Raw genomic sequence first — 24,366 nt, forward strand, 5'->3', positions numbered from 1 at the left:
CAAAAAAATTCAATCTAAATTACCACTCATAAAAACATACACCGCTGGGCGGAAAAATTGGGACGAAATTTAAAATTTAACGATCACATAAACCAAGATTACTTTAAATAAACCAATCAAGGTTTCACAAATAAAATTAAAGAGTATTTTTTAACATTAAAGTGCAATAAATATCCTCATTTTTCACGTTTCAAACATTTCCAACCAGCACTGTACATGATCGCCAACCATCCAAGCAAGCGTTATTTATAACTTTTTTTTTATTTATTTCGCACCCACTACCCACCAGCAAGAAGAAGAAAAAAAGAACAACAACAATAACTCGCTCTCTCCCTCTGCTAGAGTGCAATCACATCTCTGCGACGTCTGCGGCAGTTTTTCCGACACATTTTTGACAGCCAGCAACAACACTCTTAACATTTTCCCGCAGCGCAAGTTTTCCGTGCATCGTTCGATTTTCCACCTCGTTAGCTGAATCACACACTAAGCACCGAAGCAAGCGAAAAAGAGAGAGAAAAATACTCTGTTATCTGCCAAAATTATGCGATAAATCACCAAACGACACTCACTCACGGCAGTAGGCCGGAAAATCTTCTTGTTTTTCTTCTCTTCGCTGATTTTCACACTTGGTTTTTCACCTCACTTGAACGGTATCGATTCCTTTGCTGTGTTCTCTGTGTGTGTGTGGTTGTGTTTGTTGCCGCCACTCAGCTGCCCAAATTCCGGACAAGACTGTCAACTTCCATGTCCATGCGAAAAAGGAGCCTTCTTGGATTCCGCTCTCTCAGCACTGATTGAGGGGGGAAAAAATCGCCAACATTTTTCCGGCTTGCTCAGTTTTTCTCTTCGCCAATCGATGGGAGGCAGGGTGGTGACTCAGCTTGGCAAAGTTTGCAAAAGTCGTTTTGAAGTATGTCTGGATGTGTCAAACTTCTGTCCAAGATTTGTGCAAGACTTAAAATTAGAAAGGGGCCAATTACCCTTGAGGACAACTCCAGGAACATCTGATTTTCCTTGACACGGAGTAGACACCATAGTCGCGAACAAAGAGAGAGAGCCCGCTCGCTCACTGTTACTAACTAGCGAGAGCGCTCTGAGCGTTTTGCAAAGTGACAGCAGGTCGATACAGCAAAGTACCTCCCACCTTCTTCTGCACCTAATCGTTCATTATTAGCAAAAGTAGCCCCCCTGCAGCGACCGAAAAAAGGCCACCCTCCCCTAATTTCACTCTCTCCCGAGAAACTCACACGAACATGCCAAACCTAGTCCTCCCTGAATCGAATTTTCCCTCCCCCACCCCCAGCAAAAATTCAGGAAAATCCAGGATCAGGAATCCTCACAGAACCACCATCCGGAACTGGCCCCCGATCGTAGCAGGCCAACTGGCCGTCCACCTCGCACCTGCATTCCGTCCGAACAAGGTGCAAAATCAGCGCAATTCTTCACCCAACAGCAGGCCACGAAAAAAGACCCAGCAATTTCAGACAGCACAAGAAAAAAAGAAGCGAATTACCATCCCGTCCAACTGGGTTTAGACCATTTTCACAGCGAAAAGTGAGAGAACTGACACACGACTACCGTGAGACAAAGACGGCCACGACTTTTCCTTGCGCACCCGACGAACGCAACTGAAGACTGACTGGCCCCGAGCGACCTATCGAACGCCAAGAACTTGAAACATGGAGTGAAATGGGCCCACCCCGTTTGACAGCTGCACGAAAGAAGGTGTGCCGCACCGCGATTCAACGGTGTCGTTGCGGTTTGCACGCCATTCAATCATCAGAACTCACGGAAATCTCCGTCACTTTGGAACCACCATTCAATCATCAGAACTCACGAAAATCTTCGTCAAAACGGTCGAAAACTTACCTCCGCGACAACAAAGTTGTCCACCACGGCACACTTTCCTTTTGACATCTTCCTCGCTGAAGCTGACTGAAGTGACAGCCAGTTCTGTCAATCGAGCGAAGCGCGAGCAACGCTCGTCTCTTTCCCACCCACTACAAGCGCAAAGCATGCTGTGCGCGACGTACCAAAACAGAGAGAGAGCGCGCTCGCGAGCACGCTATCAGTGGGGTGCGTTCGCAGAACGAGAGAGCGCGCTCTCTCGCAGCGCCTGCTGCGACTTTGTCGCTCATTCGTGTCGTTGGCCGTCGCGTCGTTGAACGTGCTTTGCTCGCGCGGAGATTCAAAGGGAAAATGTGCAATTAGAAATAGTGGTTTTTACGTGAAATTAGAGGTTTTTAAAGTTTTTAAAAGTTGAAGTGAAGAGAATAGTTAAGATAATTGAGCTGAAGTAATTTCGCCAAAGAAGTTAGACTGGTAAGTATGGGAAATGAGGTGAATTTCAAAGGCGATAGAACAAACGAGGAACCCGATTTGCATTTTATGTTTGAAATGCAAACATCGAAAAACGGTTTTTACTGAAAATGGGTCATTTTTAAATGTTTTTTGTTCTATAATGGTTTGAAAATTTTCAAAGTTTTTGACAATTAAAATTAAATAATGTACATTAAAAAAATACTTTAAGAATATTTTTTTTAAGAAAAAAAAATGTAAAAAAAGATGTTGGCATTTCAAACATTATGAGTTATGGATTTTATTTTATTCCTTGGGGTATAGTCCAAGATGGGACGATAAACAGATCTGGCTTTTTAAAACTTGTTTAGGGTTTGATAAAAATAATAGATAAAACAACAAACTTTAAAATTGTATGTAAGTTTTATTAACCGAATAGTCAACAATCATATAGCTTGCTAATGTCAACTTGTTCAGACTTCTTCCAAGTGCGACACAAACTCCGCACAGTTTCTCCATCGAGAACATATTTGAAATTAAAATCAACTTCCACCAAGTTTTCACAGTGCTCCGTGAATGATTTTAAAGTCTCTATAGACAGATAACAATGCGCTATTTTGAGATATTTTAAGTTTCTAAAAAAGTCGGACACTATAATATCAGCGGTAGGAGTTCTAATCTTTCCAAAGTCCAAACTTTCCAGATATTGCAATGAGGCAAATAAATTGAAAATTTCAAACCAGTCATTGAAATGACAGTAGTGAAGCGTCAAATCGTCAAAGTGGCCAGATTTTTGCAAACAAAATTTCAAGTTGAGAGGTTGTACGCGAGTAAGATGAAGCTTTTTGAGCTTGGTGAGCCCTTCGAGATCGCCAAAGTCAGCGAGTACGGGGCTATTCTGACGATACTGTCCAAAGATTGTCAGAGATTTGAGCCCGGGCATGTGGTTGAGAAATGTTGGCGAAAGGGTTGACGACTGCCATTGTAGTGTCACTCTGAGGTTGCTTAGGGTTGGAAGTGCTGCACCAATTTGTTCCAAAGTCTGAAAAAATGTTTTTAGAATTAACAAATTTATTTGAATATTTCAAAACCTACCTCATTTCTAAACAAGTCAGCCTGAACATCCAAACTTGTCAGTGCCTTCAACTGCATCACATCATCCAAAATATTTTCAACGGAAATCAGTTGGACAATTTCAAGTGAGCTTTTCTTTTTCTGAAGGAACTCGCCCAACTTTCGACCGTTTTGTGACTGACCAAACCGGAACTGCTTCAGCCGCGGACAAATGCGATCGAAAATATCCAAAATTTGTGTTTGCGCACTGTACACTTCAAGCTGCTCCAACTTATCCAATGTAAAGTCACATTCAGTTTCAGCAACATCATTGTCACAAGCGTAGCTTAAAAATCCCAAGTTTGACGTTTTACCCAGCAGGGCTACCAACGTTTCAGTCGAAATTACACAATTGTCTAACCTCAAAAAAGTCAACTCTGACCCGATGAATTCCCACCACGAATCGATGGTCAGTACGGTTGTATCCTTTAGGGTCAACCCGCGTGCCGGTATCGAGCAGATCGGTTTCAAGCCGCGGTCCATTAGGCTTAGTGGTGGTTTGAGATGAATCCGCCTCATCATGGCCGGACTTCCGTCGACGATCTGCCTCCAGCGGCGACATGTGCGACGAGCTGATAGTACGCCTTGCAGGTTTAGGTTTTTGAAGATTTCTTCGCACACCTCGACTGGTAGTTGGTTCATCTTGAGTTCACAGTTGATTCAGTAGATTTTAGAGGTTCTGTAATTATAAGATCAAATAGGTAAAGCTTAGTCGATCTACCTATTTTTTGGCAACAGTGTTGCCAACTTCAATGATTGCTTTATTGTTTTATTGTTCCAGAACCATGTTCTCCTTCCCGGCCCTGCCCGTCGAGTACAGCAACTTCCACCGTTCGTCCCAGCTGGTGTCCAACGCGCTCGCCATGAGCAACACCCCGCCGGGCTACCCGTCGCCGTGGCTCGTACCCGGCCAGGACTACTCCCCTCTATCGTACTCGGCAATCCAGTCGCATAACTCAGCCGCACCCATCAATCATCCCCCCGTTGATCCCAAACAGCTCGAGCAGCGCAAGGAAAAGTCCCGCGATGCTGCGCGATCCCGAAGAGGCAAGGAGAACTCCGAGTTCTACGAGCTGGCCAAGATGCTACCGCTGGAGGCGGCCATCACGGGTCAGCTGGACAAGGCGTCGATCATCCGGCTGACGATGAGCTACCTCAAGCTGAAGGAGTTCAGCGAGCAGGGAGTTCCGACTTGGCCTAGGGAATCCATACGATCCAACGACATCTTCGAGAACCACATCGGAACGCACATCCTGCACCTGCTGGACGGGTTCTCGCTCGCCACCAGCGTAGACGGACGCTTCCTGTACATCTCCGAGACGGTCACCAACTGCCTGGGGTTGTCCCAGATCGAGCTGACCGGCAGCAGCATCTTCGACTACGTCCACAAGGACGATCACGCCGAGCTGGAGCACCATCTCGGGATCAAGAAGAACCCCGACTACTCGGACTACGTGTATCCGGAGCACTCGACGCCCTCCCCGACCAAGGACGTCAAGCCGGAGCACCTTTCAGAATCGTTCCAAGGAGACGATCGAGCCCTCTGCATCCGGATGAAGTCCACGCTCACCAAGCGGGGTTGCCACTTCAAATCGTCCGGCTATCGGGTGATCCTGCTGCTGTGCCGACTCCGCAAGCGGAACGCCGACATCGATCAGCGCCAGTCCATGATCGGCTCGGTCGGCATCGGCATGGAACTGCTGCCTCCGGCACTGCACGAGATCAAGCTGGAGTCGGACATGTTCACGTTCCGGACGGGGCTGGACCTCGCGATCGTGCACTGCGAGGCGAGGATCACCAGCTTTTTGGGCTACTCGGCGGAGGAGCTGCTCGGGAAGAGCGTCTACTCGCTGTGCCACGGCCAGGACATTGAGAAACTTCGGCGGAGTCACAGAGAACGTAAGATTTTCACTCTAACCTCAAAACAAGAATTTCTCTAACCCAACCCTCTTCCCGCAAACAGTGATCGAAAAGGGCCAAATTCTGACCCCATTCTACCGGATCCTGCACAAAACGGCCGGCTACTTCTGGATCCAAACGTGCTACACGATGGTCTGCCAGTCTAAGAGCGCGGCCGACCAGACGGTGGTGTGCGTCAACTACGTCATCAGTGGGCCCGAGCGGGACAGCCCGATTCTGGACATCACGCAGGTGCCGAACCTGAGCGCCGAGGACTGCGACAGCGGATTCCGGGTGAAGCGAAGCGCAACGGCCACCTCGGCGGAGGTGGAGATCAACGGTGAGGATCACGACCTGAACGGGAATCAGCTGTGCAGTAAGGTGAGGAGTCTTGAACGGGAGTTTTGGATCATGAAATAACCAAGTAACTTCTCAATTTCAGAAACCACGAATCAAGGCAGAAAGTCCTGAGCGCGTCTCCATTATCGAGCACCACGTGCAGACTGAGAAGAAGTCTTCGAGTGGCAGGAAGAGCTCCTCGAACCGGGCCAGTGTAATCCGGATGTCGAACAAGACGTCCTCCAAGAAGGTGCTTCAGGAAAGCGAATAGAGTTCACTAACTGTAAGGTCCTGAGTAATTTTGAAAGAATTTTTATATAGTTTATAAAGGGATTAGGAGTACGAGCCACTTTTGGTTTTACTCAGGAACTAAGTTTAGTACAAATATGCAATTTAAAGAATACTTCATGGAAATGCCCACTTCATCAGTTAAAGTAATAGGGAATTACGTGCAAAAGTTAATCGTCCAGTGCCAAAATGCAACTGTAGTTATAAAGCAAAAATACCAATAAGATTTAGAATAATAAAAATAAACTCTTAAATTTAATTTTCCCGAATCCTTTCAATCCAAAACATCCCGTAATTGCAAAACCTTGAGAAACTTCGTTGACTACTTCAACCCTATCTTGAAAGAATTGATTCCACCGATTTCGACTCCAACTGCAACTCCCATACAATGCTCTTGAGACATCAACTATCAACACAAGTTCAGAACTCACGAAAATATTCGTCGATTAGAGATTAACCTCGAGATTAACTCACCGTAACTTCACCACTAAAATGTACTCCATTGTTTCTGTCCAAAATAATTCTGTACTTCACCAAAAAGCAACCGTCTCCAAATGAATAAATCAAACTTTGACAGAACTCATTATCAAAACAACAACGCTCCTTCTCCGTTTGTCTCGTTCCCATGTCATCGCTCCATCTCTTTTTCTCCCTCTCGCAAACCAAAGCAAGCCTCTCTCCACCGTCAGCAAATCAAAACAAACCAAGAGAGTGAGAGCGAACTCTCAAACTCTCTCAGCGCGCGCGGTCCTCCCGCTATCACCTGTGATGGGGTGCGTTCTCAAACTTCTCCGTGTGGCCTACTGCCTGCTTCATTCGTTGGTTCGCTCGCGCGCTCGCCAAACGTGTTTCCAGAGAATACAAAAAAGTCCGAAAATGTGCAATTAGGAGACTTGTGCGGTTGGAAAGTTGCAGGAAAATTCGAATTTAAATTGAGTTTTTAGTGGGTTAGAAGACAAACATTGAACTCCTATAGAGTGTCCTGACTCGGGAAGAAACCTGTGGAACCGGAACCGACGTGGAAGCGAATTCGTAAGTGTTTTCTCGAAGGATAAACCTTTGGGACTTGGCCGAGCGAGGAACCTGATTTGCGTTTTCGGCTCGAAATGCAAACATCGAAAAACGGTTCCTTATGGGGAATTTTTGGGGGGTGTGTGAATGGGGGCGCTTCGTGGCACTTTTTTGAAGGAACGGTAATTGTTTTAAACAATTGAAAAGTGTAAATATGTAAAATCAAATCATGTAAAATGTGTGATAATAAAAAAGAGCAAGAAATATTTCACTTTTACGACCATGAAACAAATCAATAATTTTAATCTGTGAAAATATCAACACAATAAAATAACATAAGGCAACATCAAATTATAAGATGATTTGTATTTTTAAAGAAATTCCAATATAAAAATTGATTAAAATAATAATTTATTTAAAAATTTCAAAAACCAAAACTTTAAGTTTGGCTACTATATAATATTACAAAGAAGAAACTTCTTTTAAGCTTTTATTACAAAAAAATCTAACTTAGTAGTTTTGAATGAACTGGGCAGATCCCAAAAAACTAAAAATAAAATTCTTTGAAAAACCTGAAATGCATTGACCAAGCCCATTCTGGGGGGTGGAGAAAGTACTCGCGCGCGAAAAGCGGTGTTGGCATTTCAAACACCGAAATTTATGGTCCATTAACACCTCTGTCAGTGTGTCTTTTTTCTCCGCATGCATCCCCAAATCATGGTTTTTAAGTATATTTTTTCCTCCAAAATTCTGACATGATTTTCTTCAAGTTTTATTTAATTTGTCTTGATTTATTATATAAAATTATTAATTAGAAAGTTGGTGGATTTGGAACACTATTATCAGCTCTTCAACATAATCCTGATTTATTGAAAATCAATAAAGCAAATATATTTCGATTAAAAAATTGCATTTTTTCAAGAAGTTCAGTTATTTTTAAACATTTGATAAGAAAGTCATATTTTTTTAAAAAAATTCATTAGTGCTAGGCCAGAGCCAATATTTTCCAAAATTTACATCTCGAAAGATTTTGTTTTGTTGTTTTTTAAAGATATTTTGAAAACAAATGATAGCAAAACAAATTGAATTTCAATAATTGTTATATCTTTTTCCTCGAATTTGTTCAGAGTCAAAAGATATAAATTTATTATTTATAAAAAAAGAATTAAAAACAATCAAGAATAGAAAAATATAAAATTAAGAAAAAGAAAAAAAATCAAGAATTTTACTTTTTCTAAAAACAATTTAAACAACAATTAACAAAAAACAAAAAATTAATACAAAGAGACGAGTTGTTCCTTTGAATTCCGCTATATATAAAAGGAACAACTCGTCTCTTTGTATTCATGGTAATGCATTCTGCTAATACGCACAACCAAACCACAAAAAAAAAACTATTTAAAGAATTAAAAATATTTTTTTTTATTTAATTTTAAGAATTTGACAATCTTAAAATTCAAATTCAAATTTCAAGAATTTCAAAAATTTCAAGAATTTCAGGAATTTCAAAAATTTCAAAAAATTAAAGAATTCCAGGAATATATAGATTTTAACAATTTAAAGAATTAAAAATATTTTTTTTTATTTAATTTTAAGAATTTGAAAATTTTTAAGAATTTGACAATCTTAAAATTCAAATTCAAATTTCAAGAATTTCAAAAAATTCAAGAATTTCAGGAATTTCAAAAATTTAAAAAATTAAAGAATTCCAGGAATATATAGATTTTAACATTTTAAAGAATAAAAAGTATTTTTTTTAATTTAATTTTAAGAATATGAAAATTTTTAAGAATTTGACAATCTTAAAATTCAAATTTCAAGAATTTCAAAAATTTCTAGAATTTTAGGAATTCCAGAAATTTCAAAAAATTAAAGAATTCCAGGAATATATAGATTTTAACAAATTAAAGAATTAAAAAATTTTTTTTTATTTAATTTTAAGAATTTGAAAATTTTTAAGAATTTGACAATCTTAAAATTCAAATTCAAATTTCAAGAATTTCAAAAAATTCAAGAATTTCAGGAATTTCAAAAATTTAAAAAATTAAAGAATTCCAGGAATATATAGATATTAACATTTTAAAGAATAAAAAGTATTTTTTTTTAATTTAATTTTAAGAATATGAAAATTTTTAAGAACTTGACAATCTTAAAATTCAAATTTCAAGAATTTCAAAAATTTCTAGAATTTTAGGAATTTCAGAAATTTCAAAAAATTAAAGAATTCCAGGAATTTAAAGAATTTTAAGAATTTCTAGCACTTCAAGAATTTTTAAAATTCCAATACTTTTTAGAATTTTAAGAATTTCAAGAATTTCAAGACTTTCAAGAATTTAAAGAATTTAAAGAATTTAAAGAATTGCAAGAATTTCAAGAATTTGAAGAATTCCAAGAATTTGAAGAATTTCAAGAATTTCAAGAATTTCAAGAATTTCAAGAATTTCAAGAATTTCAAGAATTTCAAGAATTTCAAGAATTTTAAGAATTTCAAGAATTTCAAGAATTTCAGGAATTTCAAGAATTTCAAGAATTTCAAGAATTTCAAGAATTTTAAGAATTTCAAGAATTTTAAGAATTTTAAGAATTTTAAGAATTTCAAGAATTTCAAGAATTTCAGGAATTTCAAGAATTTTAAGAATTTCAAGAATTTCAAGAATTTCAAGAATTTCAAGAATTTTAAGAATTTCAACAATTTCAAGAATTTCAAGAATTTTAAGAATTTTAAGAATTTTAAGAATTTTAAGAATTTTAAGAATTTTAAGAATTTTAAGAATTTCAAGAATTTTAAGAATTTTAAGAATTTTAAGAATTTCAAGAATTTCAAGAATTTCAAGAATTTCAAGAATTTCAAGAATTTCAAGAATTTCAAGAATTTCAAGAATTTCAAGAATTTCAAGAATTTCAAGAATTTCAAGAATTTCAAGAATTTCAAGAATTTCAAGAATTTCAAGAATTTCAAGAATTTCAAGAATTTCAAGAATTTCAAGAATTTCAAGAATTTCAAGAATTTCAAGAATTTCAAGAATTTCAAGAATTTCAAGAATTTTAAGAATTTCAAGAATTTTAAGAATTTCAAGAATTTCAAGAATTTCAAGAATTTTAAGAATTTCAAGAATTTCAAGAATTTCAAGAATTTCAAGAATTTCAAGAATTTCAAGAATTTCAAGAATTTCAAGAATTTCAAGAATTTCAAGAATTTCAAGAATTTTAAGAATTTCAAGAATTTCAAGAATTTCAAGAATTTCAAGAATTTTAAAAATTTCAAGAATTTCAGGAATTTTAAGAATTTCAAGAATTTTAAGAATTTAAAGAATTAAAAATTTCAAAAATTTCAAGAATTTCAGAATTTCAAGAATTGGGTACTAAAGCCTTATGTAAATTTTTATGTACAACGGTAAAAAACACGATTAAAAACCATTTCTGATCACTATTTTTCATTTTAATGCAAAAATTTTTTTTGACAAGACTACATTTTTTCGATGGATCAACTATGATCCCCTTGGAACGAGCTGTCAAGTAGGAGCTTTTCTGTCAAGAAGGACCGCGAGGTTAATTTTACAAAATTGATTTAAAAATCCATTTTAAACTCTTTGTGGTCGTACAAAGGGTCATTGTACTCAGAAAAATAAGCTTTATCGCTGTAAACAATAATATCAGCAATCTATGTCTCATTTTAGGACCCAATTTCAAGAATTTCAAAAATTTCAAGAATTTCAAGAATTTCAATAATTTTTAGACTTTCGAGAATTTCAAGAATTTCAAGAATTTCAAGAATTTCAAGAATTTCAAGAATTTCAAGAATTTCAAAAATTTCAAAAATTTCAAGAATTTCAAGAATTTCAAGAATTTCAAGAATTTCAAGAAATTCAAGAAATTTCAAGTGTTTATTTTTTTAAGAATTTAAAAATTTAAAATATTAAAATTTCTACGCATTAAAAAATTTCAAGAATTTTAAAATTCAAGTAAATAAGAAATTTCAAGATTTTTTTTAAATTTTTTTTGAGAATATTATGAATTAAAGAATTTAAGAGTTAGAATGCTCAAAACTAAAAATTTATCAATCACAAATGTGAAACACGTGCATGAAAACTTATTAAAATGTGGCCAGGCCTACTGCGTTGAATTAACCACAGAGGCAGATTCTATTAATGTCTTTCTCCGAATCAACAGGGTAGGAAGGATACGTTGACATACCGTATCAAAAGCTACAAATCAGTTATGATGTGTTGTGTATTTGTAAATTGGATGTATTAAAAAATGTTAAGGGGAAAATGGGATTAAGGAATGAGAGTGGAGGCGAGGGATAAATCATTTGATTGACGATTTTTTTTTTGTTTTCGCTTATTCCAGCATTATGTTCCCGTTTTCCTCGCTGCAAGTCGAGTACAGCAACTTCCACCGTTCGTCCCAGATCATGTCCAACGCGCTGAGCATGACCAACTCGGCGGGCTTCCCCCACTCGTGGATCGTGTCGGGGCAGGACTTTTGTCCGATCACGTACTCGTCGATCCAGAGCCACAACTCGGCCGTTTCCAGCAACCTGCAGCAGGTCGAGCCGGGGCTGATCGAGCTGCGGAAGGAAAAATCCCGGGATGCGGCGCGATCGCGGAGGGGGAAGGAGAACTTTGAGTTTTACGAGCTGGCGAAGATGTTGCCGTTGCCGGCTGCGATTACCAGTCAGTTGGACAAGGCGTCGATCATCCGGCTGACGATCAGCTACCTGAAGCTGAAGGAGTTTAGCGAGAATGGGGTGCCGTCGTGGTGTAAGGAACCGATCGGGTTTCAGAACTACAACTCGCCGCAGTACTTTAACGAGATGTTTGAGACGCACTTGGGCACGCACATCCTGCAATCGCTGGACGGCTTTGCGCTGTCCACCGGGGTTGACGGACGCTTCCTGTACATCTCCGAGACGGTGTCGATCTACCTTGGCCTGTCCCAGGTGGAGATGACCGGCAGCAGTATCTTCGACTACGTCCACAAGCAAGACCACGCCGAGCTAGAACACCAACTGGGCGTCAAAAAGAACTCCGAGTACTCGGGCTACGTCTACGCGGACGATCCACCCGAGAAAACCGTCCTGAAGATCGCCTCCTCAAAAGACCCGAAACCAACCCAGTTCGCCGAATCCTACGAAGGTGACGATCGCGCCTTCTGCATCCGAATGAAGTCAACCCTCACCAAGCGCGGCTGCCACTTCAAATCCTCCGGCTACCGGGTGATCCTCCTCCTTTGTCACCTCCGCAAACGAAACGCCCACTCCGACGTCGATCACGTCTCGACCTCGTCCTCGTCCTCCTCCGACAGACAAACCGTCATCGGAATGGTCGGAATCGGGATCGCCCTGCCGCCACCCTCGCTGCATGAGATCAAACTGGAGTCGGACATGTTTGTGTTCCGGACCAGTCTGGATCTGACGATCATCCACTGTGAGAATAGGTTTGTTATTTAGTGCGAGCGCGCCCCTTTTAAAAATTGATAGGTTGGTTAAGAACACTCACTTGGCATCGTTGCAGGATCGCTAGCTTCCTGGACTACACGGCGGACGAGCTGAACGGGAAGAGCATCTACTCGCTGTGCCACGGGCAGGATGCGCACAAGCTGAGGAAGAGTCACAGTGAATGTGAGTATCTTTTGGATTTGTGGGTAATTTCCATATTTAACACTCTGCTGTTTGAATTTATTTAAAGACAATTTTCTCCTAATTGGGATGTCATTTTGAGCACTTTTTGTCAAAAACCTTACTTTTGAAACAGTAAAATCAAATTTTCAAACCGTTCAAATTGTTGCCCCACCACCTTCCTCGAGGATCTGGGCACGCTAGTGGTCGAGATACCACCAGATTCGCATTCGCATGGAGTTGGTGATTTTAGCAGGTTGCAGACTGGATTTCGTCATGTGTGTTTGATGATTAGCAAGTCCAGGTTGCTTAGAGATTGATTAACACCTAAACTCCCATGCTCGAGGAAAAGGTGGAACTCCAACTTTGAACAGCTATATCTCGGCTCCCTGTGGACGGATTTTCGATATCTAAACAGCAAAAGATGCGGACAGATCTCTAGATAATGTTGCTTTTTTGAAAAGTCAAAAATAGAGACATTTACCCTAAGTTATTCCCGAAACTATAGGAGCAACTTTTTTTCAGCCCTCTTTTTACTACATGTTTTACATGCAGTTATAAATATTCGATGATAATCTATGTCAAATCCATGCCAGAATGATAGATAATGCTCATTTATTATACTCAAGACCATTTTCGGTTCAATGTGGCCACTTTGGAACCGGTCCCAGGTACTCCGGTGAAACCCGGATTACGCTATATTGTGGAGCATTTTCGGGAATATTTTGGTCGAGGCAACACGCATATCACAGTTCATCATTTTCAAAATCAAGCTCATTGGTGATACCCAAGTCCATTTTTGGACCAATCTGGCCACTTTGGGACCGATTCCCGGTACCCGGTGAAACCCGGAATATGGCAATTACGGGATTATTGGAGGACAATTTTTGACAGGGCAATATGGATGTCAAAGATCATCATTTGCAAAATCAAGCTCATCCATGAACCCCAAAACCACTTTTGGACCAATCTGGCCACTTTGTGACCGGTTCTCGGTACTCCGGTGAAACCCGGAATAAGACAAATTACGGGATTATTTCTGAATAATTTTTGACAAGGCAATATGGATGTCAAAGACCATCATTTGCAAAATCAAGCTCATCCATGATCCCCAAAACCTCTTTTGGACCAATCTGGCCACTTTGGGACCGGTTCCCGGTACTCCTGTGAAACCCGGACTATGGCAAATTACGGGATTGTTTCTGAATAATTTTTGACAAGGCAATATGGATGCAAAAGACCATCATTTGCAAAATCAAGCTCATCCATGAACCCCAAAACCACGTTTGGACCAATCTGGCCACTTTGGGATCGGTTCCCGGTACTCCGGTGAAACCCGGGATAAGGCAAATTACGGGATTATTTCTGAATAATTTTTGACAAGGCAATATGGATGTCAAAGACCATCATTTGCAAAATCAAGCTCATCCATGATCCCCAAAACCTCTTTTGGACCAATCTGGCCACTTTGGGACCGGTTCCCGGTACTCCTGTGAAACCCGGACTATGGCAAATTACGGGATTGTTTCTGAATAATTTTTGACAAGGCAATATGGATGCAAAAGACCATCATTTGCAAAATCAAGCTCATCCATGAACCCCAAAACCACGTTTGGACCAATCTGGCCACTTTGGGATCGGTTCCCGGTACTCCGGTGAAACCCGGGATAAGGCAAATTACGGGATTATTTCTGAATAATTTTTGACAAGGCAATATGGATGTCAAAGACCATCATTTGCAAAATCAAGCTCATCCATGATCCCCAAAACCTCTTTTGGACCAATCTGGCCACTTTGGGACCGGTTCCCGGTACTCCGGTGAAACCCGGACTATGGCAAACTACGGGATTGTTTCTGAATAATTTTTGACAAGGCAATATAGATGTAAAAGACCATCATTTGCAAAATCAAGCTCATCCATGAACCCCAAAACCACGTTTGGACCAATCTGGCCACTTTAGGACCGGTTCCCGGTGCTCCGGTGAAACCCGGAATATGGCAAATTACGGGATTATGTCTGAATAATTTTTGACAAGGCAATATGGATGTCAAAGACCATCATTTGCAAAATCAAGCTCATCCATGATCCCCAAAACCTCTTTTGGACCAATCTGGCCACTTTAGGACCGGTTCCCGGTGCTCCGGTGAAACCCGGAATATGGCAAATTACGGGATTATTTCTGAATAATTTTTGACAAGGCAATATGGATGTAAAAGACCATCATTTGCAAAATCAAGCTCATCCATGAACCCCAAAACCACGTTTGGACCAATCTGGCCACTTTGGGACCGGTTCCCGGTACTCCTGTGAAACCCGGACTATGGCAAATTACGGGATTATTTCTGAATAATTTTTGACAAGGCAATATGGATGTCAAAGACCATCATTTGCAAAATCAAGCTCATCCATGATCTCCAAAACCTCTTTTGGACCAATCTGGCCACTTTGGGACCGGTTCCCGGTACTCCTGTGAAACCCGGACTATGGCAAATTACGGGATTGTTTCTGAATAATTTTTGACAAGGCAATATGGATGCAAAAGACCATCATTTGCAAAATCAAGCTCATCCATGAACCCCAAAACCACGTTTGGACCAATCTGGCCACTTTGGGATCGGTTCCCGGTACTCCGGTGAAACCCGGGATAAGGCAAATTACGGGATTATTTCTGAATAATTTTTGACAAGGCAATATGGATGTCAAAGACCATCATTTGCAAAATCAAGCTCATCCATGAACCCCAAAACCACTTTTGGACCAATCTGGCCACTTTGGGATCGGTTCCCGGTACTCCGGTGAAACCCGGAATAAGACAAATTACGGGATTATTTCTGAATAATTTTTGACAAGGCAATATGGATGCAAAAAACCATAATTTGCAAAATCAAGCTCATCCACGATCCTCAAAACCACTTTTGGACCAATCTGGCCACTTTGGGACTGATTCCCGGTGCCCGGTGAAACCCGGAATAAGGCAATTTACGGGATTATTTCTGAATAATTTTACACAGGGCAATATGGATTTCAGAGTTCATCATATTCAAAATTTAGCTCATCTATGATCTCCAAAACCACTTTTAAAACAAACTGGCCACTTCAGGATCGGTTTCCGGTACTCCAGTGAAAACCGGATTATGGCAAATTACGGGATTGTTGCAATTTTTTAGAGCAATTTTTGATCAGCCAATTTGAGTTTACAAGTTCATCATATTTCATTTTGACATCCACATTGACTAGTAATTTTTTTTGCTGAAAGAGCCCCGTTATTTGAAAAAAATCTTGGTATTGCCGCAGTCATCTGCCAAAATAGCCATATCGAAAAAAAAAGAAATTGCATTCGTGGTTGAAATTGATCTTGAAAACTATACATTTTGACATCCATATTGTCCTGTCAAAAATTATTCAAAAATAATCCACTAATTTGCCATATTCCGGGTTTCACCGGAATGTCGGGAACCGAAACCGGTTTGGGGATCATGGATGAGCTTAATTTTGATTATGATGAACTATGACATCCATATTGCCCTGTCAAAAATTGACCTGCAATAATCCCGTAATATGCCTTATTCCGGGTTTCAGTGGAGATTCCGGGACCGGTTCCAAAGTGGCCAGATTGGTCCAAAAGTGGTTTTGAGGATCATGGTTGAGCTTGATTTTGCAAATGATAATCTTTGACACCCATATTGCTTTGTCAAATATTATTCAGAAATAATCCCGTAATTTGTCTTATTCCGGGTTCCACCGGAGTACCGGGAACCGGTCCCAAAGTAGCCAGATTGGTCCAAAAGTGGTTTTGGGGATCATGGATGAGCTTGATTTTGCAAATGATGATCTTTGACATCCATATTGCCTTGTCAAAAATTATTCCGAAATAATCCCGTAGTTTGCCATATTCCGGGTTTCACCGGAGTACTGGGAACCGGTCCCAAAGTGGCCAGATCAGTCCAAAAGAGGGTTTGAGGATCATGGATGAGCTAAATTTTGATTATGATGAACTTTGACATCCATATTGCCCTGTCAATAATAATTCGGAAAAATCCCGTAATTTGCCATATTCCGGGTTTCACCGGCGTACCGGGAATCGATCCCAAAGTGGCCTGATCAGTCCAAAAGCGGTCTTGGGGATCATGGATGAGCTTGATTTTGCAAATGATGATCTTTGACATCCATATTGCCCTGTCAAAAATTGTCCTCCAATAATCCCGTAATTGCCATATTCCGGGTTTCACCGGGTACCGGGAATCGGTCCCAAAGTGGCCAGATTGGTCCAAAAGTGGTTTTGAGGATCATGGTTGAGCTTGATTTTGCAAATGATAATCTTTGACATCCATATTGCCTTGTCAAATATTATTCAGAAATAATCCCGTAATTTGTCTTATTCCGGGTTCCACCGGAGTACCGGGAACCGGTCCCAAAGTGGCCAGATTGGTCCAAAAGTGGTTTTGGGGATCATGGATGAGCTTAATTTTGCAAAGATGATCTTTGACATCCATATTGCCTTGTCAAAAATTATTCCGAAATAATCCCGTAATTTGCCTTATCCCGGGTTTCACCGGAGTACCGGGAACCGATCCCAAAGTGGCCAGATTGGTCCAAACGTGGTTTTGGGGTTCATGGATGAGCTTGATTTTGCAAATGATGGTCTTTTGCATTCATATTGCCTTGTCAAAAATTATTCAGAAACAATCCCGTAATTTGCCATAGTCCGGGTTTCACAGGAGTACCGGGAACCGGTCCCAAAGTGGCCAGATTGGTCCAAAAGAGGTTTTGGGGATCATGGATGAGCTTGATTTTGCAAATGATGGTCTTTGACATCCATATTGCCTTGTCAAAAATTATTCAGAAATAATCCCGTAATTTGTCTTATTCCGGGTTTCACCGGAGTACCGAGAACCGGTCACAAAGTGGCCAGATTGGTCCAAAAGTGGTTTTGGGGTTCATGGATGAGCTTGATTTTGCAAATGATGATCTTTGACATCCATATTGCCCTGTCAAAAATTGTCCTCCAATAATCCCGTAATTGCCATATTCCGGGTTTCACCGGGTACCGGGAATCGGTCCCAAAGTGGCCAGATTGGTCCAAAAATGGACTTGGGTATCACCAATGAGCTTGATTTTGAAAATGATGAACTGTGATATGCGTGTTGCCTCGACCAAAATATTCCCGAAAATGCTCCACAATATAGCGTAATCCGGGTTTCACCGGAGTACCTGGGACCGGTTCCAAAGTGGCCACATTGAACCGAAAATGGTCTTGAGTATAATAAATGAGCATTATCTATCATTCTGGCATGAATTTGACATAGATTATCATTGAATATTTATAACTGCATGTAAAACATGTAGTAAAAAGAGGGCTGAAAAAAAGTTGCTCCTATGGTTTCGGGAATAACTTAGGGTAAATGTCTCTATTTTGACTTTTCAAAAAAGCAACATTATCTAGAGATCTGTCCGCATCTTTTGCTGTTTAGATATCGAAAATCCGTCCACAGGGAGCCGAGATATAGCTGTTCAAAGTTGGAGTTCCACCTTTTTTCGCTTGCTTGGTAGTCCGCGGGATATTTTTATGGATGGGAGTTTAGGTGTTAAAGGGAATTAAAACCAATTCTACCAGAACAGGATCAGAAAATTAAATTTAAAAAAATATAAAATATTTTTTGTTTTTAATACTCAATTTTTTATAACGTACATTATAGGTATCAAATGACACAAAGACATTTTCACAATGTTAGTAATAAGAATTAAAAATACTAAAATTTTGAATAATTTAAAATTTTGGTATCAAACGACGAGCCATTTTTTAAAATATTTTCACTAGATTAGAGTTCTTTATGTAATTCTAAAATTTTCACAAATAATTGTATTTCTTAAATACTAAAAATCTCTTAATTTCATAAATGGGTAAAAAAACATCGCAAAATTCTGTATAAAATTTCAGCAGATTAGACTTTTAGTTTCGAAGGATTTAAATTTTCACAAAACCGTATTTTTCCGTATTCATAAAATTGTCAAATTTGTCTAAGGCTGATGAAAATATTTTTTGAAGTTTATGTCCCGATCCCGATGATGCTATGAGACGCGGGTTCGATTCCCGCCTTATCCACTGAGCTTCTATCGGATGGTGAAGTAAAACGTCGGTCCCGGTTTCTCCTGTCTCGTCAGAGGCGCTGGAGCAGAAATCCCACGTTAGAGGAAGGCCATGCCCCGGGGGGCGTAGTGCCAATAGTTTCGTTTCGTTTTCGTCCCTCGACTCTGACCAAAGTCGAGGAGGGGATTGGTGGGGGTGGTAATAGAAATTATAAAAGTTGTAATTACAAGCCATGGATTCAACATTTTAACGAAAAATTGATTTTATATTATTTTTATCCGGTCCAGTTATTACGCTATCAATAGTTTTCAAAATATCAAAGTATTGACGAAAAATTTCTATTTACTGTACATCGAAATTTTCTAAAAAATTCAAAAAATTAACGGATTTAGACGAATGTATGACAAAATGGCCGAAAGACATAAGGTCGAATGCCAAAAATTCGAATAGACAAATGTTCGAAAGTGGAGAAAAGGTCGAATGGACAAAACGTCGAAAGAACAAAAGGTTGAATTAAAAAAAAAACATGTTACGAAACTAAAATTTTGATGTGAGCCTAAATACACAAATATTGAATGTTTTTGTTTTATTTCACTTCTTTATTTTAGCTATATATATTTTTAAAGTCAGATTTGTCTCAGGATCTATTGTGACCATGAAAGATAGATTTAAAAAGATAGAAAACTTGGAACAATATTTAAGTAGAAAAACTTTTTCATTTTTTGAAACTATTTAAATTTGAACTTTTTTTTTTTTTTTGAAGAACTGCTCATGTTTTAAAGAATGGAAAAACTCACAAAAATATTACGACAAACAAGAAAAAATGGAATTCTTTTAAAAAATGTTTTGGAAGTTATTCTGTTTATTTAAAAAAAAACAGATCATTACTAAATGGATGGATCAACCAAAGATAAGCTAACAGATAAAAATCAGACTTTACAAGAAATTTTTTTTCAAGAATTTTGTAGAATTTTATAATTATGATAATTTGTTTCATTTTCTCATATTCGACCTTTTGTTCATTCGATTTTTGTTTATCGACCTTATGTCTTTCAACCATTTGTCGCACATCCGTTTCAGACATACACTCAAACCCCGATGGTTTGACACCAACTGTTGTCAAACGAACGGGGTCACGTTTTAGTTTGACACCCCTTTTACACGGAGTTCACACACACTACCAAACGTTTGTTTTGATAGTGTGCGTGAGCACCGTGTAAAAAGTGACAGTTCGTCACTTTTTAGTTTGACTTTGACCAACCAACGGGGTACAAACTAAAAAAGTGTCAAACGAAAAAGTGACCAACCACCGGGGGTTGAGTGTACTGGAATTGATTTGGTAATAAAAAAATGCTAAAATTAAAATGCGTTTTGGTTGGGAGGGGACATAAACTTTGAAAAATATTCGCAACGGCTAGTTAGGCCATAACAAATTTTATTTCAAGTTTCCTTTAAAATTGCTCAAAAAATCAGAGGGCAAGATTGACATTTCTATTGAAAAAAAAACTGTACAATCGATTGAAAACTAATTAAAATATATTTTAAAACAATTTGAAAAAGAAATAAAACTTTGAGAAAAAATAATTTCTAGGTTAGGTTTTGGCTTTCGGTCTGTTTGGGAAATCAAAACACTTTTATGTTCTCTTCATCCGACGTTTCGACCCGTTTTGGGCCTTTTTCAAGGAATCAAGGGGTAGATTTATTGGGTAAGGCACAAAAACATTTAGAAATATTTATTTGTTTTCTGAAACTACAGTTTACCCCGCTACCAGACAGTTCTGTGCTTGACGGAGCATCCCCTAACGATAAACACTCCCATTTCGGTAAGCCTAGCATAAGTGTACATTTTTTTATGTTTTTGTGCCTTACCCAATAAATCTACCCCTAGATTCCTTGAAAAAGGCCCAAAACGGGTTGAAACGTCGGATGAAGAGAACATAAAAGTGTTTTGATTTCCCAAACAGACCGAAAGCCAAAACCTAACCTAGAAATTTATTGATACGGTCGAATAAACAGCAGGAAAAATAATTTCGTAAATTAATTGATATTTTGATTCTTGATTTGAGCAGAAAGACAAAAACTTTGAATAAAATTTGTACCAGCTTTAAATTATGATAAAACGATGAAAATTATGATTTTTATAAAATGTTCAAAATACATCAAAAAGAAGTATTCAACAAATTTTAAAATTTCTGAAAAGTTTAATTATTAAATAGGATTGTTTGAATACTTCCTCAATGAAAATTAGTTCGAATTGGAAATAAGAATGCATTTTCGAATTCTTGGGACAGTTTCACAGGCCAATTCTCACCGGCCGATTTCGGTCTTTAATTTTTTTTATTTTCTCAAACTTTTTGGGGGCCTTACTATGACCAAAAAATACATTTTGTGTCTTTGGTTCACCCATACAATTCTCCATACAATTTAGGATAGCTGCTATGCATAGAAAAATAGTACGTAAGTGTTCGAAAATCTGTATCTTTTGAAGGATTTTTCTGATCGGTTTGGTGTCTTCGGCGAAGTTGCAGGTATTGACTATTCAGAAAAAATGGTACTCGGAAATTTTTTGTTAATTTTTTTTTATTATTTTTTTCACAAAATCCATGTTATTGTTTTTTTTTAATATTTTGTTATGGGGACAAAAAACCACAACAGCCATACAAAAGCATTCAAAAATACCATTGAGTCATATTTAAAAAAAAAATGTACTTCGCAAAAATAAAAATTTTGGTCGCAAAAATGTTTGTCTTCAGTTTGTAAAATCAAATTTACAATTGAAAAGTACTTTACAGTTTTTTAAATAAAGTGCACCGTTTTCAAAATATAGCCACCTTAAGTTTAATTTTAACTGGAAAATTTCAATTTTTCGATTATTTTTTAAAATGGTGTCTATGATTTTTCATTCCTGCAATTTTTTTTCGATAAGCCTGATGCAAATATATTTTTCAAAGTTTTTCAAAAATCTTTTGAATTTTAGTGGATTTTCAATGTTTTTTGCCAAAAAAAGGTTTTTTTTCTGTAAAAATTTAAATTTTCGTCGAATCTTACATTTTTTGTAAACTAATTATTGCAATGTTGAAATGTTGAAGCTTTGGCTTGTATTTTTTTTTATATAAATACAGCGAATTAAATAAATTTATTTTTGAACCAATTTTTGATCCTTAAAAAGCATTGAAAAGAGCAACCTTTAAAATTTTCAAAAAAAAATTGGTTTGAAAGTTGAATTTGCCAACATTGAAAAAAAAAACATTTTTAGGGGTTAGATTTGGATGTGATTTTTAATAAAATTTCCTATTTTTTAGTAAAAATAAGTATGCAGTAATTTTTGTAGTGTCCCAGACTATGCCTTTACGCATTTTTTTACAATTTAAATGATGATGGTGTCATTCTATAGCAGAAAATGTGAAAAAGTTAAACTGTAGAAACATGATAAAATTAGAAAGGCAAAAGATAATGATGGGAGATGTGGAATAGGCCAAATATAACCAAAAACAAAGATAAACTAGACAAGATATAAGTAAATTAAAATACTAAAAATAAAACAAGAAAAACATAAAATAAGAGAAGGAAAAAAATCGGCCTGTAGAGGGTTAAGTCTCATCCGAATCTCAGAAACTAGTGATCTTTTTAAATGTAAAAAAACATTTGTAAAATTTTCTTTTTAAAATCATATTTTTTAAGTATTGGAATCAACTCTAACATTTTAAAAGTGCGTAATATTTATTGAATATTTCACCTTTTTGATATGTTAATAGCAAAATGTTTAAAAAAGTAGTACAACAGAATTGTCTAAAAACTTTTTTTTTCAATTTTAACTCCCCACCAGTAATCCAAAAGGGCCAGGTCCTGACGCCCTTCTACCGCATCCTGAACAAAACGTCCGGCTACTTCTGGATCCAGACGTGCTGCACGATGGTCTGCCAGACGAAGAACATGGCCGACCAGACGGTGATCTGCGTCAACTACATCATTACCCGGCCCGAGCGGGAAAACCTCATCCTGGACATCTCGCAGATGCCGAACGTGGTCCACACGGACTATCACGCCGCGGCCAAGGCAAAGAGGGCTGCGGCCGCTGCCGCTGCTGCTGCAGCTGCTGCCGCGGCCGCCATCGATTACGAGCTGGCCGGAGAGGTGAAGGATGACGCCGGTTACATCGGGGATGACCACAAGGAGCTGATAGAAAAGTCGCCGCACAAGGGGCTGATGTTTGAGAAGAAGGATCGGGACGAGCTCAAGTCGACGAGCAAGCGGTTGAAGGCCGGCAGTCCGATCTTGTCGTTGGCCGCGCACAGTGGAGTGGCCACCGGAGGTGGACTGGTCGGGGAGAACCACGTGGCGGGGGAGAAAAAGTCCTCGAACGGGAAGAAGAGCGCGTCCTCGTCGAACCGGGCCAGCGTGATTCGGGTGCTGAACAAGACGTCGTCGAAGAAGATTCTGCAGGAGAACCATTAGAATTTAGGAGCATTTTTTAGAATTATTGTTAAATAAAACTCTACATTCCAGCTGTGCTTGAGCATGTACCAATAATGGCCGTATTTATTGCTTGCTACCAACTCTATCGTACCGAATAATAAAACAAATACTCTTCTTCCTTGTGTAACTTAAGGGGCATTTAAAATCTACCAGTTGTAAGGTATATTGTTATTAATCGCACTCGTACTATTACAAACTAAGTGGAATAACTTACCAACCAGTGTCAGTATCATTAGAGGAGGATAAACATCTATCTAGAATACTCTATCGAATATTAGAAATTAGAACACTCAAAGTATGTTTAGTAACATTATTGTAAATCATTATCTTTTTAGGATTATCAAAGCTAGACAGGACAACATGAAATGATAAATAATGTAAAACTATACTAGTGGAAAATAAAATGCTATATTATGTTTTAGGACTATTGGATATTAGTCAAAATTTGATATGATTTGTATTTCTTGTGTGTGTTTTAATTCATCCGAAAACAAAAAAAAAAAGTTGTTCATTATCGACTTTTTGAGTGTTTGAGGGAGATTTATCTATAACAGTGTTGAATTCGAGCGAGAAGAAGGAAAGCTTTGCTCGCTCGCGAGCGAGGGAGGAAACCTAGTAATACTTTTCTTTCCTTGCTCGCGCTCGCGAGCGCCTCGTGCTAGCCGTTCGTTCTAAGCTAGTAATTTGTTTATCGTGCTTATGAATGCGGGTAATTGGTGAGTAAGCTCAAGTGACAGTTCACGTCAAGTAAAAGAGAGATAGACTGCTTGTTTACAATCGCAGATTCGCCCTATTGAACTGTTACTACGGAGTTGCTCTCGGCAGCTCTGGACTCACGACGAGAACACGAGAGAGAGAATTGTTTCTCGCGAGTGCGCGAGAATACCAACACTGGAATCTAAAATGAGCAATTCTCCAAAAAATTTGCTATTTTTTAAATTTTATTTTAATTTTCTGATTTGTATCAAATTTGTGGGCACATTTTCTATTACCAAAGAAGTAATTTTGCATCATTAATTCGTCCATACAAGTTTTCATACAATTTTGACAGCTGTCCGTACAAAATCTCCATCTTGGAAACGGATTTTCTGGTCTGGTATATACCGCTTTAAACTTAAAACTTCACACAAAAAATAATTAAACTCATAAAACCCCTTTTTTATTCGATTTTTTACAAAAAAAAATGTATTGCGCAAAATAATTACTTTTGAAAAATCTCATTTTTGGATGTTG

The 24,366-nt window shown here is 38.4% G+C and overlaps 4 protein-coding genes across 9 annotated transcripts in view; 2 read left to right on the top strand and 2 right to left on the bottom strand.

Annotated features, from left to right (window-relative positions):
- LOC6038310 (tau-tubulin kinase homolog Asator) overlaps nt 1–1,666 on the bottom strand; it is a 31,488-nt gene extending 29,822 nt beyond the window's left edge. For 2 of the 5 annotated variants that reach the window (XM_038260556.1, XM_038260513.1), the window contains exon 1: nt 1,514–1,666. The gene's annotated coding sequence lies outside the window, so the exon portion shown is untranslated. Of the gene's footprint in view, nt 1–286; nt 484–569; nt 816–1,513 lie in introns of those variants that run through there. The other 3 variants (XM_038260523.1, XM_038260538.1, XM_038260546.1) reach the window with 3 other exon arrangements.
- Nucleotides 1,667–2,144: 478 nt separating this feature from the next.
- Nucleotides 2,145–6,151, top strand: LOC6038309 (protein trachealess). The gene is made up of 4 exons (XM_038249437.1): nt 2,145–2,322; nt 4,193–5,310; nt 5,375–5,691; nt 5,753–6,151. Exons 2-4 carry the CDS (start codon nt 4,197–4,199, stop codon nt 5,918–5,920), a joined length of 1,599 nt encoding a protein of 532 aa, XP_038105365.1. The 5' UTR covers nt 2,145–2,322; nt 4,193–4,196; the 3' UTR covers nt 5,921–6,151.
- On the bottom strand, nt 2,724–6,499 carry LOC6038311. Its single transcript, XM_038249438.1, has 3 exons — nt 6,412–6,499; nt 3,394–4,090; nt 2,724–3,340 (listed from the first exon to the last, which is right to left on the bottom strand). Exons 2-3 carry the CDS (start codon nt 4,051–4,053, stop codon nt 2,738–2,740), a joined length of 1,263 nt encoding a protein of 420 aa, XP_038105366.1. The 5' UTR covers nt 4,054–4,090; nt 6,412–6,499; the 3' UTR covers nt 2,724–2,737.
- A 272-nt stretch (nt 6,500–6,771) lies between these two features.
- Nucleotides 6,772–23,550, top strand: LOC6038308 (protein trachealess). Of its 2 annotated transcripts, none has more exons than XM_038249327.1 (4): nt 6,772–6,969; nt 11,299–12,387; nt 12,465–12,571; nt 22,484–23,550. In XM_038249327.1, the coding sequence occupies exons 2-4, from the start codon at nt 11,303–11,305 to the stop codon at nt 23,110–23,112; spliced, it is 1,821 nt and encodes a 606-aa protein (XP_038105255.1). In that variant the 5' UTR covers nt 6,772–6,969; nt 11,299–11,302; the 3' UTR covers nt 23,113–23,550. The 2 variants fall into 2 exon arrangements, with proteins under 2 accessions (XP_038105255.1, XP_038105256.1); XM_038249328.1 differs by having other exon boundaries at nt 12,474–12,571.
- The last annotated feature ends 816 nt before the right edge of the window (nt 23,551–24,366 follow it).

The sequence above is a fragment of the Culex quinquefasciatus genome, chromosome 1 (genome assembly GCF_015732765.1).
Source record: "Culex quinquefasciatus strain JHB chromosome 1, VPISU_Cqui_1.0_pri_paternal, whole genome shotgun sequence".
NCBI lineage: Eukaryota > Metazoa > Arthropoda > Insecta > Diptera > Culicidae > Culex > Culex quinquefasciatus.